A 19,096-nucleotide genomic window follows, 5' to 3' on the forward strand; every position below is an offset into this window, starting at 1 on the left:
GGCCGGGGCCGGCACCCCAGGGCCCGAGCCGACCCAGGCTGGAAACGCACGGGGGCCAACCTGGGCCGCGCCTCCTCCCCCCACACCGCCCCTTACCTGCTACAGGCTTCCCGCGAATCAAATATTCGCGGGAAGCAGGGGAGGGGGCGGAGACTTTGGGGAGGAGGCGGGGTTGGGGCGGGGGTGTGGGCGGGGCTGGGGCGGGGCCAGGGGGCTGTGGAGTGTCCTCCATTTGGAGGCACAAAATATGGTAACCCTAAGTTAGGCACCTAAATACACTCAGAAATTTGGCCCTCAGTGACTAGCCTCAGCTCAGAGTCTCCAGCAGAGCAGGGAATTGAACCGCGGTCTAACGAGTCCCAGGTTAGTCTCTAACCACCAGGCCATCTTCTCTAGTCTTCCCCGCCCGTTCCTGGCACGGGCAGGCAGCTCGGCCGGGAAGGAGAAGGCCTCTGTCTGCAGCCCTATTGTAAGGCCTAAAGCCTTCGTCTGCAGCCAGATTAAAAGAGGAGCCAAGCAGCAGCCGTTCGCAGGAAGTCACATCCTCATATTCCGTCTAAGTTACACTCAGGAGCGCCGCCAGCTTTTCCGCCGCCCTAGGCGGCAGAAGGTCCCGCCCCGAAATGCCGCCCCCCCCCCCCCCCCGGGGGGGGGGCCGGCCCCCCCCCGCAAACACCCCCCCCCCCCCCCCAGATGCGGTGGAAGGTCCCGCCACGGAAATACCGCCACGGTCGCCGCCCCCCAAATTGCAGCGCCCTAGGCGACCACCTAGGTCACCTAATGGGTTGCGCCAGCCCTGAAAACACTAAGATCAGGCTGTTATGAAGGAGACCCCGTCCTAATGCCCCCACTTCACCAGGTAAAGAAACAGATCTTGAGATGGTTCAAGAAAAACTTAGTCTGACAGCATCTGTCTGGCAAGAAATCACTTATCAAGAGTTGTGGTTGTGAAATCCTCATTTCTTTATTTTTTTGTCTGTATGGTCCCCCTATTCCCTGACTTGCATCTGAAGAAGTGAGGTTCTTACCCACGAAAGCTTATGCTCCCAATACTTCTGTTAGTCTTAAAGGTGCCACAGGACCCTCTGTTGCACTTCCCTATTGTTTATCTGCAGGGTCTCTGACCGGTTCTTTGATTGTTTCTGTCTGTTATATAATTAATGTTGCTAAGTGTAAATTAATGAAGATGGTGGGGTAGGACTGGTTAAAGAATTCTGTTATGCTATGTTAAGATTGGTTAGTAAAATTTTAGTATAAACGATTGGTTAAGAAGGACTCAAATTTCACTCTATAAACTGCGGTCCAAAAGGAAGTTCTTTGGGAACCAACTCCAGGACACAGCCCCAAAGATCAGAGCGGCCAGACCTCAACACTCTGTCAATGACGCCGTGCAGAGACTGAAGTCCCCCAGATGGACCTGATCCTGACTGGCCATGAAGAAAAGGTCATCTGTCTTATTGGGAGCGGTGAGCCCTGTCTGTGCAGCGTGTGCAGTCTGGTTTGGGTGATTGTTAATGAATAGAGGTGATGTAGGATATTACTGTGTAAGGCTCTTTCACCGGTAAAAGACCCCGCAAAAGATTTTGCCCTGAGTCCACAGGGAAAGGGTGTTTGCCCAGAGCCCACGGAGGGGTAAAGTTAAGTGCTTTTCGCCTGGAGCCCTAGAAACTGGGTAAAGGTGGGTGCCCTGGAGTGTGTGAGTAATAGAGAATTTTGTGCAGGTAACAGGCTGGGGCTGGAATCCAGAGCCTGTCCCATAGGGTACGCAGCGCACACGTGAACGGCTCAGAGCCGTGGGGCACGTGGGACAGTCTGGCCCCAGTGAAGTCAGTGGGAGCGGTGCTACCGATTCCATACGGGCCAGGATTTCACCCTCTGCCCATGGCGCTGAGGGGCCAGCGCTCCAGCTGGCGTGAACGGGTGACTCCACCGGCACAGAGTGCAGCCTGGGGGCGCCCGCACCCTCCTCGGGACGGTTAACGTCTGGTGGAGTCGAGAGCCAGCTCCGAGCACTGCAGACCCCAGGAACTTCAGTCCCCTCCCCGGAGAAACGATCCGCTTCTCCACAGTTGCCTGCAGGGGAGGCTGGACGTAATCGCAGCAGATCATTCAAGAGGGGATCTACATCTTAGGCGGGGTGGAAAACCTCTCTCCTGGGGAGAAAGCCGCCTCCACTGCCTCTGGGTGCAGTATCCATGTCAAGCCAGGAGGGGGCAGCATAGCCCCATCTCCGCATAGCACCTGGGCTCTGTTAGCAGCTCCATGCAGTCGGGGTGCCATGGACAAGACTTACAGGGGGCAGGCACCCTGCAGGGCCCTGGGCAGTTCCTGGAGTCAATCAGGGGGGTAGAAGCCCCGTGGCGGATGGGCAGGAAGGGCAAAGAGCACCGAGGCCAGGAGGCTCCGAACCCCGCTAGACCAGCCCTGAGGCTTGGGTAGGGGGCAATTCAGGGGGGCATCTTCTGCCGCGGCTCCTCCCCGTGTGAGCTCCTCTTCTGTGGGAGACGGGCCCAATGCTGAACACAAGCTGCTGATGCACCTTCTCTAACCCATTCGCTTTTCGTCCTCTTTTATAACCGGCCCTCTTCCTCCCCCCAGCCTCCTGCCAGGTTCTTGTCACTTCCCCCACAGTCCCTCTCACTCTGCTGCGCCCCCTTTGTGATGGGGTGACCGGTGCTGCAGGGGGGTATCCCTATGCAGCCGAACACTGTGTGCGTGTCACGGGCACCTCAGCTCAGCAAACCGGGCAGGGAAGCCACGCTGGGTCAGTTTGCCGGGTCCTGAAGGGCTGATGCTTGAACACGGCCCTGTTCGCGAGACCACGGCGTGGTTATCGCCTCCCCCTGCTCAGATTCTGATCAATAGCAGCCGTGGCAGCTTCCTCTCCGGATGGCCCAGAGCACTTTGCGAACGACACACATAGCGCTGCTGGAATGCGGCCACCTCTGGGGCGGGCAGCTGCCAACTGGAACGCAGCATGCTGCGGTGGGACGTCTGGGTCAAGGGGACTAAGGCCAGCCCTGCCACTAGGGCCACGGGACCTTTCGTGGTCCTGTGGGTCTGCCAGGAGGGGAGTACCAGGCATGGAACAATTTATTTCCCTGGGGCAGACAAAGGTCTGGGATGGCCCAACCGGGATCCAAACCTGGGGGTGGGGGAAGTCCAGCGATTTCAAACCTGAGGATTGGAAGACTAGGGCTGCCCCTCCCCATCCTGCTGCTTCGAGATGGAGAGTTAAAGGGACAGGAACGCCACATGGGCCGCTCACGTAAGGGGGGGACGGAGAAACACCGCCAGCTTTAGCACTGCAGCCCCCCCCCCGGGCTATCATGCGCCATTGACTCGGCCCTCTTCAGCAGCATAGCTGAGAGTAGAACCCAGGAGTCCTGACTCCCAGTCCCCTGCTCCAACCACTAGTCCCCCCTTCCTCTCCCAAAGCTGAGAACAGAACCTCCAGATCCTGTCTCAGATCCCCTTGTTCTGATCCAAAAAACCTCACAATCCTTCCCAGGGCGGGAACAGAACCCGGGAGTCCAGACTCCCATCTACCTGCTCTAACCCCCCGGCCCCCACGCCGTCCCGGCCCCTCTTGCTCCAACCAGTAGACCTCGCTCACTGCCCACTAATCCAATTCCTTTAATAGAAACAAATCGCTCCCCGCCCTCACCAGCCACACCGGCACTCGGCCCCCTGGCTCACTTACTCTTGTTCCGCAGGGACACGCTCTGCAGCGCCGAGTTGTTCTTCAGCGCAGCGGCTTTCTGTTGCTGGGGGCAGAGGGCGAAAGGGGATGAGCCAGATTATCTCACCGAGCTTCTGGTGATAGAACAGGGGTGTGCACGCACACACGCTCCCCCCACACCCTCCAGCTAACTTGCAGTTGCATTTAGTGCTGCTGAAGGAAGGTGCACTCAGAATAGTCCCCCAGGGCCAATGTTTAAAGGTATTTAGGCGCCTCCGTCCCATTAATTCACAGTGGGCACAATGGGGTGAGCATGTGGGGCGAGCTTCCCCCCACAGAGCGCCCCCTACCTACGAGCCTCCGCCCTGCCCTCCGGAGGGGAGAGCAGAGCTTCCCAGCCGAGTCGGACAATCAGCCAGCTCCCTGCACGAAAGGGAACTACTAAAGCAGACTGGAGCTGGTGATCTGGTGGTGAACAGCCCTACCGGTCAGACCAATCATCCATCTAGCCCAGTATCCTGTCTTCCGACAGTGGCCAATGCCAGGTGCCCCAGAGGGAATGAACAGAGCAGGTAATCATCAATCACCATCCCCTGTCGCCCATTCCCAGCTTCTGGCAAACAGAGGCTAGGGACACCATCCCTGCCCATCCTGGCTAATAGCCATTGATGGACCTGTCCTCCATGAACTTATCTCGTTCTTTTTTGAACCCTGTTATAGTCTTGGCCTTCACAACATCCTCTGGCAAGGAGTTCCACAGGTTGACTGTGCGTTGTGTGAAGAAATACTTCCTTTTGTTTGTTTTAAACCTGCTGCCTATTAATTTCATTTACTCACCCAGTGCTCAAGAGAGGTGATGGGGACCACCCACCCCCCCAGGTCTCAGCCCCTCCCCAGCCCCACGGGCTGCTCACCTTCTGCTTGACCTTGGTGCAATTGGGCAGGGTGTCCTTGCAGCGGTTGTGAATGGCGACATTGCAGGCTGGAAGAGAAAGAGAGGTGAGTTTAGACCGGACACCAAAGTAACAGCACTGCTCCATTCCAGGGTCTCGGCCCGCTTTAAGGGCCTCATTAAAACCCCTCTGAGATAAGGGTTGAGCTGGCATTATGGCCTAGTGGTTAGAGCAGGACGGCTAGGTCCTAGTCCCAGCCTGGAGTGCTGTCTAGAAGGCATATAACACGAGTTTGGGAGTCAGGACTCCTGGGTTCTCTTGCTGGCTCTGGGAAGGAGCTTTGGGTAGTGGTCAGATCAGAGGCTGGGAGCCCCCTGTGCCCTCAACTAGTAAAATGGGATAACAATGTATCCAGAGTTCTAAAGCCACAAGGGAAAGGTGCCGGTGCAAAGTTTGTTATTGTTATATACTTTGTCCACCACTGAAATGCAGCCACCTCTGGGGCAAAATGCAGCAACTTTAACCGTGCAGAGAAACAATGCAACACTGCTTCAGAGCTAGGGCTGAAGAAAAATCACGTTCAACTGGAACTGCAAGGAGACAGAATGTAGTGAGTAGAAGTGGAATTTAGCCAGGATCCAAGAGGTTAACAGTCTTCTTATTTATATCATGGGATCTGATCCCCGGACTCCATTACGCTAGGTGCTATATGTACACAGACAGTCCCTGCTCTGAAAAGCTCAGGGTCTAAACAGAGGATAAGAGGGGAAACTGAGGCATCAAGCAGAGACAAGACTTCCCCAAGGTCAGAGCCAAAGCTGGGAACTGAACCCAGACCTCCTGAATCCCAGCCTGGTACCTTAACCACAAGGCCATGCTTCCTCCCAAGGCCAGGAAGTGCAGAGGGATCTTTAATGACCCATCCTCACTCAGGACCTCAGCGTTGGAGCTCATCGGGAGGGTGCGGTGTTATTCTGTAACCTCCCCTTGGACAGGCTGTGCCAGGCCTGTGCTGCTCTGCCCTGCCGAGCATCAACACACGTCAGTTTCCCACCGTGACACCGTATTTTCCTCCCTTCCCTGCTGCGGAGGATCAGATCCACCCAGCGACATCACCGCACCCTGGTCATTTGGCTGCTGCCACAGCCGGTTCCCACCTCCTGCCTGGCGCTACCCCGGCATTGAGCTCCTGGTGGGCAGGGGTCTCTCAGGACGGAGGCCAAACAAGGGTTGAGGCTCCAGGTGAAAGCTCCCCATCCTGTGGGTGGATGAGTAGATCCGGCAAGGCCTGGTGTATTGCAGACCCCGAGCCTTTGCGCTGAGAAACTATGTCCTCTGGCCCCAGACAGAAGTAGCTTCTCATCTCCGGCCACACCAGAGACTCTCCCCCATAAAGGTGCCCATCCCGGAGGTATGCCAGCAGATCGAGGGACGTGATCATTCCCCTCTATTCGACATTGGTGACAAGGGATGTGATCATTCCCCTCTATTTGGCATTGGTGAGGCCTCATCTGGAGTACTGTGTCCAGTTTTGGGCCCCACACTACAAGAAGGATGTGGAAAAATTGGAAAGAGTCCAGCGGAGGGCAACAAAAATGATTAGGGGGCTGGAGCACATGACTTATGAGGAGAGGCTGAGGGAACTGGGATTGTTTAGTCTGCAGAAGAGAAGAATGAGGGGGGATTTGATAGCTGCTTTCAACTACCTGAAAGGGGGTTCCAAAGAGAATGGATCTAGACTGTTCTCAGTGGTACCAGATGACCGAACAAGGAGTAATGGTCTCAAGTTGCAGTGGGGGAGGTTTAGGTTGGATATTAGGAAAAACTTTTTCACTAGGAGGGTGGTGAAGCACTGGAATGGGTTCCCTAGAGAGGTGGTGGAATCTCCTTCCTTAGAGGTTTTTAAGGTCAGGCTTGACAAAGCCCTGGCTGGGATGATTTAGTTGGGGATTGGTCCTGCTTTGAGCAGGGGGTTGGACTAGATACCTCCTGAGGTCCCTTCCAACCCGGATATTCTATGAGCTGGGCACACTCTGTGTAGGCTCCAGCAACCCAGTCAGGCCTGAATTACGCTGGGGCGGCTGCAAACCCTGTCATCCCTACTCCCCTGCAGCTGGGGAGCATAGTTCCCTAGACGGCACATTGCCAGCTGGGGCAGGAGACTTGGTGCATCTCCTGGGAAGCCTCTACCAGCTGCTTACAAATTCTCATGTGAAACTGACCCTCCCCCCGAACAAGGGAGGGTGGGGGTGTGTGTCACCACCATCTGCACTCCCCTTGGGGGGGAGGGGGAGAATTCCCCTTGGAATGCTTGGCACCGGGGCTGGCGCTGGCTGCAATCTGCATCTCGCCGTGCCAGGGCTTGGGGCGAGGCGAGTGCCACCTGGTTTGGAGAGGCCCCCGGCCCCCTGCTGCCAAGCAACAAGCCTCCCCACCCGCTGCAGGGGCTGGGCACCAGATGGTGAGCGAGCCGGGCAGGGATTCAGCGCTCGCTCCAGACGGGTCCCCCTTGCAACGCCACTTGCCGAAGATGCACGCGATGGAGGCGCCGGGGGCTTTACCAGCCTTCGTGGCCAATGCCCCAGCTCAGCTGGCCTGCGAGGGCTGTGCAGGGACAGGCCTCAGTGTCATGGGGAGGGGCTAGCAGGACCGTGGGGAGAGACTCCCCCACCAACAAGCAAACCTAGCCCCCCTAACCCAGACAGCTCTTATCCCCTGCAAAGTTCGCTGCCTTCCACGGGTCTGAATCTGCCCTACGGTGTGTATTGTAAAATAAGAGGCAAGTAAGGACCTCTCAGGGAGGGGGTGTGGTGGACCAGGAGCCAGGACTCCTGGGTTCTCTGCCCAGTGCCATCACTGAGCAAATCACTTCCCCCTCCCTGTGCCCTCTGTGACATGGGGACAAGAAGGTTGAGGTTAGATTTACCCCAGAGCAGGAGGTTGGCATAAGCTCTCATGCCCCAGGCTTTACCTGCAGAGTGTCTTGGGTACCAGGACTGATGCACTGGGGTGAAACCGACCCCAGTGTTTATCAAGCCCTTTCAAGGCCCTTGTACGGGTTACAGTGGTTAGGGCAAATATCAAAACCCCTCTAAGTCCTTATTGAACAACAGAGGGGGAATTTAGATAAGCGGTTACCCCCCTGCAACAAGCAGTGAGTGTTTGTACACTGAGCGATTGGGAGCTGAAAGGTGCAAGAGGAAAAAAAAAGTTTGTTGTTCTTCTATACGTTGCCAGTGACAAGCCGCCATCTCTGGGGTGGGATGCCGCAGTGCCGCGTCACACCACGCAACACCCCAGCAGGGCTCTTCCTGACGAGGAGCATGTTCAACTGAAACGGCAGGGAGAATTTAGGGGGATGGGATGTTGCGGCATCACCAACCCCGAGCATTCAAAAATCATGAGTCAGGCCCCCCCAAAAATGAGATTTTTGTAAAAGAAAAAACCAAAATGTTGGCTTCTTTCAACTGGTCTTCTGGTTTCAGAACCTTTCGGATTCACATTTTTAAACTTCTCTCTACCACCACAAGCGCTAGAAACTATTTCTATTTTAAACCAAAGTTGAGATTCACATGACTCCAGCAGCTGGGGCTTTATGCCAAAACACCCAGTACCGTGAGAACTGGCAACAACAGGAAAGAGACTTTAAATACAAAAGTTTCCCCTGGGTTTCCAAGTTCAGTTGGATTGGGAGAATTCCCAGCCAGTTCTCCAAGGATTAGCTCTTTAACACAATTCCTAGAACAAGTTAGATTCTTTCCTCTTTGCCCTGCCTGTGATTTTTTGCTGACTGGATGGTCAATTATCCAGCCAATGATGCAATCCATGCCTCAAATGTGCAACTGTCTCAGGAGCTGATGAGAGAAACAGACCTCTGCAACCTAACACCACTTCACTGAAAAAAGGGAGGGGGGGCAAATCTGACTGCTCTGGATGTCAAAAAAATAAACAAACATTCTAGCTCTTTGCAATGGTTCCGTTTGAAGCAGACCCTATCTAACTCCTTTAGCCCGGGTGAAAGTTCCAACTTCGCTAATTATTTTATGCCTCCATAAATTCCCCTTGTAGCGTCCAACATATTTTTTTAAACGTTCTGTGCTAATCTGTCATGTTGTTGTGTGCTGTTAACACTTGCCACATTCCACCCCGAGGTGGCTGCATTTCAGTGGTGGCAAGAAAGTTCCCCCTGCGGCTGTCCTAAAGAGCTCTGGGATCCCTGGAGAGTAGTAATAGGCGATAAAAGCCGTGAACTGTGACCTACTCTAACTTTGGTAGGAAGAACATGAAACTGACAAAGCTGCTAGTCACAGACCCAACGCCATGCTTTCTAGCCGCCAGGGGAGTTGGGGGCCCACCCAAACCGTGGGCCAGCACTCTGTAAATGGAGAACTAACAGAGGGTCCTGCATGTGACTGAGTGAGATCACGGGCCAGCTGAGGCTATTGTGAAGTTAAGTCACAGATCCGTGGCCAAGCGGCCGCAGTGTGTGTGGCTGGTCCTTTCCGCCCCCCCCAGCGCCAGAAATACCTACTACTGGTCAAATGCCAGCCCTGCTTTGCCACCTCTCATCTGAGCTGCTCTAACACTTTACCACAAGGAATTACGCCTAGTCACTGGGCAGATAAGATACAGAAACACTAAGTCACTGGTCTATGGTCACACAATGAGTCAGAGGCCAGTTCAGGAATAGACTCCAGACTCCGAGTCCCATGTTTTAAAACCACAAAACCAGCCTCCCCTTCTCATTACTGGATAGTTACTATTCGGTTGTAATGTGGGAGTTCGATTGCGTCCCTTGTTCTGAGCAGCTGCAGACTTGAAGAGTTAGGTAACATTCCAAAAGAGGCAGATGGCAAATACAACTTAGCCTTTGATGTGAGGGGAACAGAGATTGCAAACAAAAAAAACCCTAAAACTCACCCCCCCCCCTTATAAATACAGATCAGGGAAAAGATGCTTTTAAAAAAACAAACCACCACCAGACACCCCAATTCTCCCAGGCTAACAAAGTGGTGGTGGTAGGGGGAATAATTAGAAGCAGGATGTTAAAGATCTTGTTAATGACAGAGCAGAGCGAGATTTTTGTTACCAGGGGAGGGATGGGGAAGGGGCTGAGACAGAGGGAGGCCTTGTCCCCCCTCCTTCCCCTTCCCACAGTCCTGGTTTAACTACACTGGTAGTTAAAGCCGTACAAACCCCTTAGTGTGGATGAGTTCTATGGGCATGCAGGTGTTTATAGGGATACGGCTATTCCCATATGGGAAGAGGAATAAGCCGCTCTGGGACAAGGCACCTTTGCACTGGTATAATTGCAGGCCAACTGGTTGTACTGGTTCTAAGAAATCAAATGGCTTCCAATTGCCCCTCAACTGCTTAGAGCCAGAGACATGCCGTGCTCAGGGGGTCTGGGTCTCATCAGCTCCGGCATGCAGGGGCATCAAAGTGGGCGCACCTTGAATTTCTGCCCTCTGCAAAGGTCCCTGGCCACTGCCAGAGCCGTGTCCAAGGGGCCTTCAGTGCATCCAACTCGGGCCTAGAGTGGGCGGCGCCACACAGACAGACAGACACACACACACGGGGGCTTGATGTTAGGGTATATTTTGCCTTGTGTATATTGCACACACAGATTTTAAACATATCACCTGGTCAGGGTCAACTTTGGGGGCAGACTGGGGGGGGGGGGAGAGCCAAGGGCTAACCCCCCATTAGCGGACATGCATTACCATCACATCTTGCCTACACCAGGGTTTTAATACGCTCTAGTTAACCCCACTTTCCTAACGTAGACCTGGCCAATGGGCATGACCCCATTCAAAGTTGGTTTACAACTCCCTGCCAGCCAGTGGAAACAGGCCCCAATTATCCACCAGCTGTGTATCAAAACAAGGGCAAGGAGCCATTCTTTGCATCCGCATTGTGGTAGCACCTAGGGTCCAGTCGTGGACCAGGACCTGGGGGCACTAGGCGCTGTACAGACACAACAAAAAGCCCCTGCCCTGTAGTGCCGAGAGTCCTTGGCATTGTACAGCCCCTAGCACCACTGGGCAGAGCTACGATGCCGTAATACAGATCCTAATCCAACCCTGCAGATTTAGGTGCCGATTTTTCCTAAAGGGGCGTTCGCAACTCAATGGGGGCTGGATGCCCAATTCCCTCAGGCCCGTTTGAAAAATCCCAACCTCCACTTAGGCAAGAAACGCCCCCTTCTCGATTCCAATGGGAGCATCAGTAAAGGGTGCGGGGGCCAACCGGCTACCAGAGCCAAGGGCCTAGGAGCGTTTGACTCCAGAACCTGTCCCCCCGTTGGGATCTGAAGCCGTTTCACTTACACTTTACAGAGCTTTGCCCAGCCCCATTTAAGGACCAAACGCATCCAGTCGCTAATGTCCCAGGGAGCAACTGTCCCTGCTGCACCATAACCCCTGCGGCGGGGAGAGCGGGCAGTGATTGATCACACGCTCGGGCAGGGATAAAGCTGTTGTCACAGGGCGGGCGGATCAATGCGCAGCGCAGGAGAACAAAAGCGCCGTATTTAGTGCCCTGGAGCCCGAGGGTGCCGGCACAGCTCCCCGGCTAAGCCTCAGCAGGGAGGGGGCACCCACAAAGGGGACAATCCCGGGAGCGCCCAAGGGGTGTACCCAAGAGCCCACAAACAAAGCTTCCTAAGAGCAAAAATCCACTAGGCACCCAAGAGCATTGGCCACCCCAGCGTAAAAGGTATCACAGCAGGGTTGCTATTAGGATAGAGGGGAAGGACGGCCTGGTGGTGAGGACGCCAGCCTTGAGTGTCCTGGGTTTAATCCCCTGCCTCAGTTTCCCCAGCTGCCGCTGCCTCACAGGAAGGCTGTGAGGTGCTCAGATGCTACGGTGACTGGGGTCAGATAAGGCCTTTGATACACTTCCCCCCTACACAAGCTTTGGGTTGGCTCCCTGGGGCTCTTCCCTCAGACCTCCAGTCCGCATGATTTGCTGTTTTAGAACGTGGGAAACTCTGATCACAAGAATCCAGAGAGAGCACAGCATGCGTCTCTCCTCTGCAAAGCGCCATCTCCACCGACCACAAACTGGCTGCTGCCTCCATCAGGCCCCTAAAAAGGGGCAGACACGCAAGAGGGTATCATAAAGGGGAACAGAACTGGCCCCCTGAGAATCTCCACCCCTTTACCCAGGGGTCTTCCCATCCAGAATGCAACTGATGTCAGGGATCTGCCCCTGCCCCGCCTCCAGCATCGGGGGTGCGGGAGGAGTGCACTGTCCCTGCTCGCCTGGGGGGCAGAGCCGGAGTGACAACAGCCCTGGGGCTGCTCTAATCTACACCAGCGCTGGGCAGGACACTGCACAGCCCCCACATTCAGGCAGTGCAAAGAGGGCATCAAGTGGCCTTACGCCCCACGCGCCGGCACGGGATAACAGCCCCATGGCCCCACTCCTCCAGCTACCCAGGCCAGGGGGGGCGTCGGATAAACTAACCCCCAAGTGCAAGCCGCACTCGCAGGCCAGCAGACGAGCAGCCAGGCTCCTTGGCCAGCCAGGCCAGACGCTGCAGTCTGCTGACCGAGGGGAGGAAATGAAGTCATGCTCTGCATTTTTAAGAAGACAAATATTGTTTTGGAGATTGGCAAGCCAGCTCTTGTGCAACTCCAAAGCGGCAGGCGGGGGGAGAGAAACAAAACAAGGGAGAAACCCAGTGTTTATGTGTTCCCACTAGCTAGCCCCGGTCCCGATCGATTTCTCACAGCCCATGCTCTGAACGCCACTCAGCCTCGCTCCTCTTCGAAGAGCGGCCAAGGTCCTGTCCCATTAAACGTGAGCGATAGGATCATCGCAGGCCGGCGGGGAGAGGCGGGGTCTGAAAATAGGTTTATTCCCGAGAAGCTGCCAGGGCCCCGTTGCCATTAACTGGGTGATGGGGCCAGGGTCCCGCTGTGCGCACAATCACCGCGCGGGAGAGTTCACGGTTGGGAACAGGCAAGGCAGAGCTGAGGAACTACGGCCTGGAGAGTTGAATGGATTTGCCCAGGGGAGCCTGTGCTTTAACCCACAGGACCAGCCTCTCTCGCCAGCCTGCAGCGTCCGAGATGATAGGTACCAGCTCTGAAGGGCCTCGCAGGATCAAGCCCCAGGCTTTTATTATTGCCAATTTTCCCTTCCAGCAATTACCCCCTTTTTAACACTGAGCCAATCCAGACAGCCACGCTCCCACGGCACCAGTTCTTCCACGTTTCTCTCCGCCTGCAACATACTAAGTTCATTGACTCATGTTGCCCCCTGGTGGCCGGTCCACAGAGAGGATAAAGGACCTACTTCTACAGCCAGTTAGGGGAGCTCCTGTTTATCTGAAGCACTAGACACCCGGCAGTTCGACTGGCCCTGGCTTTGCGACTTCTCTCGTGGATGTTATCCACCCAGGGCTGCCTGCACACTAGAAAAACCTCCGCCGACTCCCTTTGGCACAGGGGTGGGAGCGGGCACACGGCTTTGCCAGTCGGTGGCCTGTCTGCGGGCTGGCTTGAGCAAGAACTCGAAGCTGCCTGGCCCTCTTGTTTCTAGCTCAAACCCGTACAAAGTAGCCAAGAAGGGCAGGTAAAGGCTGGAGGCGAAGCAGCTGCCGAGGAGAGACGTTACTTCGGCCAATGAGTGACTGGAGGAGCCAGAGTTGCTCCTTGGTCTGATTTGGCAGCGGTTTCAGGAAATGAGCTCAGATCAGCTGTTGCAATGCTAAATTGCAGCACTGTACCAAGGACATTTGGGCGTGGTGGTGAGGGGGGGGAGGGGGCTCAGGCTAAAACGGCTGTGAGGACATCAGGCCAAGGTCTGGGACCCTCCCACTTCGCAGCCCTAGCGTCTACACTGCAATTAAACAGCCCCTTAGCCGAGCCAGCTGGCACGGGCCGGCCGCGGGTTTTCAGCTGCGTGGTAGACATGCCCAACGATCATTCTGCCTTGTGGTGAAGCTGCAGCCGGCAGCTCCAAAAATTCCTCTGCGGGGACTGTGGGAGCGCAGCGTCCATCAGACTCTCTTGCTCTTAGATGATAGCTCAGTGGTTTGAGCATTGGCCTGCTAAACCCAGGGTTGTGAGTTCACTCCTTGAGGGGGCCATTTAAGGAACTGGGGTAAAAATCTGTCTGGGGATTGGTCCTGCTTTGAGCAGGGGGTTGGACTAGATGACCTCCTGAGGTACCTTCCAACACTGATATTCTAGGACATTTGTAAGCAGCCCCTGGGCATCCTGTGGCCCCCACAATGACTGCAGTCACCGCTGGGGAGAAACACAGCAGCTGTTTCACAGCACCCAGGGTCGACATGCCGCAGTTTAGCACGGGTGGGTGAAAAATGCTGCCTACGATTTGAGGAGAAGAATGTAACGGGCCAGAGGACAGGAAACCCCTATGTTGTGAGAGGCACCAGGGATTAATTGTGCCAGGGATGTGACTGTGACTCGCTACGTGCATGTGCAGCGCCTAGCGCAACAGGTTCCTGATTTTAATTAGGGCCGCGGTGTGCTACTGTAATACAAACAACAGGGCACGCAGGGCTTTGTCTCGCTCCACATTTCCAACACAGTCAGGTCTGCAGACTCGAGCAGAAGACAGTTTCTCAGTTCCCAGTGGGGGGGGGAGGGGTGTTTGTGCAATCTATTGGAGAATCTTTATTACTAAGGATTACGCAAGAGGCAGAAGGAAGCTAGCAGGGTTTTCATATCTCAGCACAAGGTGTTTTAATACAATGGCACCTGCAGCGAACCTGCGTTGCTCTGGAAATCCACCCGATAGGAGCCCACAATGGCCTTTCCCTGCAAAGTCACTTTCCAGCCTCTAACATTAAATTGCACTTGAACGGCCCTGTAAAAAAGCCAAAACAAACAGAGCTTGCCACCCCGAGGGGTGCTGGGAGAAAAGCAATGGTGAGGCATCCTGAATTAGCTACCAGCAGCATGCAACTGCTCCGAGGAAAACATCATTTGGCAGAGACGATAAGCAGAGCCCAGGAACAACTGCTCTTCCGGAGGGGAACTTGCAGAGATGAGGCAGCAGATCTAAACCTCAGTTACTACAGAAAGGGAAGCCGCATGTTCTAGGGGCAGAAGAGGAAGTGGGGGCAGCATGTGGGCTGGAAAGTCAAGCCAGGCGTGAATAAGGACCTGCTTTTCTCTCTCTGTACAGCCCCTAGCACCCTAGCGTCTCTGATGCGCTACTACAACGCAAATCAGCCAACTGCCGGTATTCACCATCAGGGGGAGTCGGCCTAGAGAGGGACATAAATGTGGTACTCTCCCAAACCCCGCCCACTCCCTAAGCTCCACCCACTCGTGACGCCATAGGGAGATCTGATTGGGTCGATCAGCCCAGCCGTGGAATAGAGTAGTTAACAAGGGCGGTGCAAGTCACAGCACCGTGTAGACAGGAAGAGTTCCTGCCCCGCTCTGAATGGATGCAGGATAAAGTCCAGACGCTCCCCCACCCTCTGCAAGTCTGGTTTTTAACATTATAATTCAACCTCACCTATCTCCCTAGGCTTGGCCTTTCCTAGGGTTTTCCCTGGAGTTTCCTAGGGTTTTCCCAGACTCTAGTTCTCTCTGCCCCTAAGAAGGGTTGGGACCTCGGTGATGTCCCAGTTGAAGCTAACCGAACCCCCTTGCTAGGTTGCAGAGCGAACACGCTACCAAGATGAACAGGGCCGTTCACACCCCTCCGAGCTACTGTTTCAGGCTGTCTGCAGACCCAGGCAGACGTCACTGTATCAGTTACACTGGTGTCACAGGAAAGTTAGAGAGTTAATGGAAGCTTCCTCTATGCTTCTGTTTGCTCTCCCCACCTCCCCCACGGAGGGCAAACGGAAATCCAACTAGTTCACCAACACCTCCGCCAAATGGTGGCGTGAAAAAGGAACTTGTGTTCCGAGGCAGTTCCCTCCCTCTCCGTCTCTCTCTCTCTCACACACCCACGCGTGCGCACTCTCCTCGCTGTGTCAAGCCGAGGGATCTCAGTGGTTTCCTGAGGAATAAGGATGTTGAAACCATTTGCAAAACTAAAATGAAAGCCCTTCGCGAGCTGCTGACTTGATCGGCAGAAGGGCTGGGTGGGGAGGGACACTGCAGAATCTGACCTGAACCAATACCACAGAGTCACCTCGTGAGAGCCAGAATCGAGGGAGGACCCCGGGGGACCTCCTGCCTGCAGAGGGAGAACGGCTCATTGTGCAGTTCCCTCTTTATAACCGAACAACCTGGGTAATTGGTCGCTATGTTCTTCCTGCAAACAGTCCTGCTCCACGGACACCAGATTAGTTACCCCACTAGACCCCAGGCCTCTCAGCTTTCTGGACAACCTCTTCCGGGAAGGACCCTGTCCCAGCACTTCTCTACTCCAGGAGTCTCCTCGCAGGAGTGCGAGGAGAGACACCCACAGATAATCAGTCACACCGTATAAAGGACTAGAGCACCCTGGGCATAGGCCAGGGTCTGTTCCCGCTCCCGGAAAAAAAGGATCACTTTCAGCAACATCAGAGGAGTCACATATTAGCCATGGCTGAACCTCAGATGACATGTCAGCATACTGTCACACAGCTGTTACCCACATGGATGTGAGTAGCCTAGTGGTTAGAGCACTAGACTGGGACTCGGGACACCCAGGTTCTATTCCCCATTCTGCCACTGGCCCCAGGAGTGACTCTGGGCAAGTCAATGTCCCTCTGTGCCTCAGTTTCCCCATGATACTAACCCCCTTTGTAAAGCAGTCTCAGATCTGTGGCTGAAAAGCGCTAGGGGTTATTACAACACGATTGTAAATAGTTATTTCACCCAGCACTAACCGGCAGCCAATGCTAAAGGCAGAATCTATACCAGTTTCCCCAAAATTGGATGTGTGGACACACTCATTTAGTTTACACTAGTTCCTGATCGACTTAAATAAGTCCACTTTAAACTGAAGTCAGAGCATCAACCCAGAGGTTTGCACTTGTTCACTGGTTTAAATTCATGCAACTGTCTCATGTAGGCACACCGCCACTAGGAAATGCAGAAAAACACACCACTGTGCAGGAGGGGAATCAGAGTCCTGTGGGCTGTAGAGAGACTGGGATTGGCTCCGTTTCCATTGGTTTCCCGTAAGATCTGGGGCCCTTCCTCCCCCAGGCCCCTTGAATCATTCTGGCGGGGATTTTAAAACCGGAATCCGAACAGGACACTAGATCCAACATCCCTTCCGTTGCAAAAAGCACCAGGAGACACAACCACCTTGAGAAGCCAGAACCGTGCTTCGACGACCAGGCCGGTATCAACCTTTCAAGGAGGATGGTGGTAAACTGGAGAAGGTTCAGAGGAGGGCCGCAAGAATGATGAAAGGGTTAGAAAACAGGCCTTCCAGCAATAGACTCAATCTATGTATGCTTAACAAAGAGACGATGAAGGAGTGACGTGACCAGTCTACACAGGGGAGGGCAACTGAGCACTGGAACAATTTACCCACGGGTCCTGGCGGATTCTCCATCACTGACCATTTTTAAAGCAAGGTTGGATGTTTTCCTAAAGGATCTGCTCTAGGAATTGTTTTGGGGAAGGTCTCTGGCCTGTGTCATCCAGGAGATCAGACTAGATCAGCGGTTCTCAAACTGTGGGTCGCGAAATGGGGTCTCCATGGCTAGAGTTAGACTTTCTGGGGTCTGGGCTGAAGCCTGAGACTTACTGTCAGGGGATGAAGATGAAGCCTAGGGGCTTCAGGCCTGGGTGGCAGGGGTCAGGTTACAGGCCCCCTGCCTGGGGCTGAAGCCCTCAGGCTTTGGCTTTGCCCCCCCTGCCCAGGGCAGCGGGGTTCGGGCAGGTTCAGACTCCTGTCCTCCCGCCTAGGGTCATGTAGTAATTTTTGTTGTCAGAAGGGAGTCATGGGGCAATGAAGTTTGAGAACCCCTGGCCTAGATGATCACGATGGACCCTTCTGGCTTGGAGTCTACAAAGCTACATCTCATCCCAGAAGTTAACACTTCTCTTCCACACAGCCAGGCATGGATGGCATCACCACCTGATATGCGGGCATCACTTCCTGCACAATTACTCACTCTACACAGGTCTCCTATCCCAGTACCAGCCAAGCCTGATCCTATGTAGCGAGATCTAATGAAACCACGACTGGGGGAGCAGACGAACCACCACCAGCCTGGAGGTCAGGGATAGGAACGTTGCCCTAGATTCCATGGGCCAGATGCTACAGTGGCATAGCTACACCAAGTTGCGGGACTTACCATGGCTTCACACCAGCTGAAGATCTGAAGCCCAACGAAAGAATCACGAACTTTCTGCGTATGCGGGAAAAGGCGGAGTCTGGAGAACACAATCAAGCAGTTTGGCTAGACAATGCCCAGGCTGGCCCCCCGGGGCTGTTCACTTCCATAAATACAAGGAGATCAAAGCAGAGGAAATGGCCTAAAACTGACCCGACTGCAGCCTAGCTAGGAAATAACATTTCACGGCCACTGGGAGAGGGAGTCTGACCAGAGATAAGAGGGAGGAAACCTGCATCTGAGATTTTCCAAAGGGGGGTTTGAGATTTTGGGTGCCCACCTTGAGATGCCCCGAATGGGCTAGATTTTTGGAGAACTGGTGCTCAGCGCTTTCCGAGAGCCAGGTCCCTCTCAAGTTGGGCTTCCCAAAAATCACGAGTCCCTTTCGAAACTCACGGCCTGAGTTCTGATCCAGTGTTAACCCTCCTAGTGCCTGATCATCAACTTCACTAAGACAGGTTTCAGAGTAGCAGCCGTGTTAGTCTATATCCACAAAAAGAACAGGAGGACTTGTGGCACCTTAGAGACTAACAAATTTATTTGAGCATAAGCTTTCATGGGCTAAAACCTACCTCATCGGATGCATGCAGTGGAGAATACAGTAGGAAGATTGTGTGTGTGTATATGTATATATATGTATACACACACACACACACAGAGAACATGAAACAATGGGTGTTACCATACACACTATAAGGAGAGTGATCAGTTAAGGTGAGCTATTATCAGCAGGAGAGAAAAAGAACTGTTTGTAGTGGTAATGAAAATGGCCCATTTCCAGCAATTGACAAGGAGATGTGAGGAACTGGAGGGGGTCGGGGGGGGGAATAAGCATGGGGAAATAGTTTTACTTTGTGTAACGGCCCATCCACGCCCAGTCTTTATTCAAGCCTAATTTAATGGTGTCCAATTTGCAAATTAATTCCAATTCAGCAGTCTCTTGTTGGAGTCTGTTTTTGAAGTTTTTTTGTTGTAATATTGCGACTTTTAGGTCTGTAATCGAGTGGCCAGGGAGATTGAAGTGTTCTCCAACTGGTTTTTGAATGTTATAATTCTTGACATCTGATTTGTGTCCATTTATTCTTTTACATAGAGACGGTCCAGTTTGGGCAACGTACATGGCAGAGGGGCATTGCTGGCACATGATGGACTTCACTAAGGACTCCCTTGCACCACTCTGGCAGCGTAAGGGGGCCGTCAAGAAGGTGCCAGGGTTCATTAGACTATAAACTGATTGGGTCAGGG

The 19,096-nt window shown here is 54.0% G+C and overlaps 1 protein-coding gene across 3 annotated transcripts in view; it reads right to left on the reverse strand.

Annotated features, from left to right (window-relative positions):
• The window catches only part of ARHGEF2 (Rho/Rac guanine nucleotide exchange factor 2), a 132,016-nt gene that overhangs the window by 20,121 nt on the left and 92,799 nt on the right, over positions 1 to 19,096 (reverse strand). For all 3 annotated transcript variants that reach the window (XM_034756413.1, XM_034756414.1, XM_034756415.1), the window contains 2 exons: positions 4,597 to 4,664; positions 3,704 to 3,767 (listed from right to left, as the gene is read on the reverse strand). In XM_034756413.1, the coding sequence (XP_034612304.1) occupies positions 3,704 to 3,767; positions 4,597 to 4,664 (132 nt within the window). The remainder of the gene's footprint in view (positions 1 to 3,703; positions 3,768 to 4,596; positions 4,665 to 19,096) is intronic.

This window comes from Trachemys scripta, chromosome 24, assembly GCF_013100865.1.
Source record: "Trachemys scripta elegans isolate TJP31775 chromosome 24, CAS_Tse_1.0, whole genome shotgun sequence".
Lineage (NCBI taxonomy): Eukaryota > Metazoa > Chordata > Testudines > Emydidae > Trachemys > Trachemys scripta.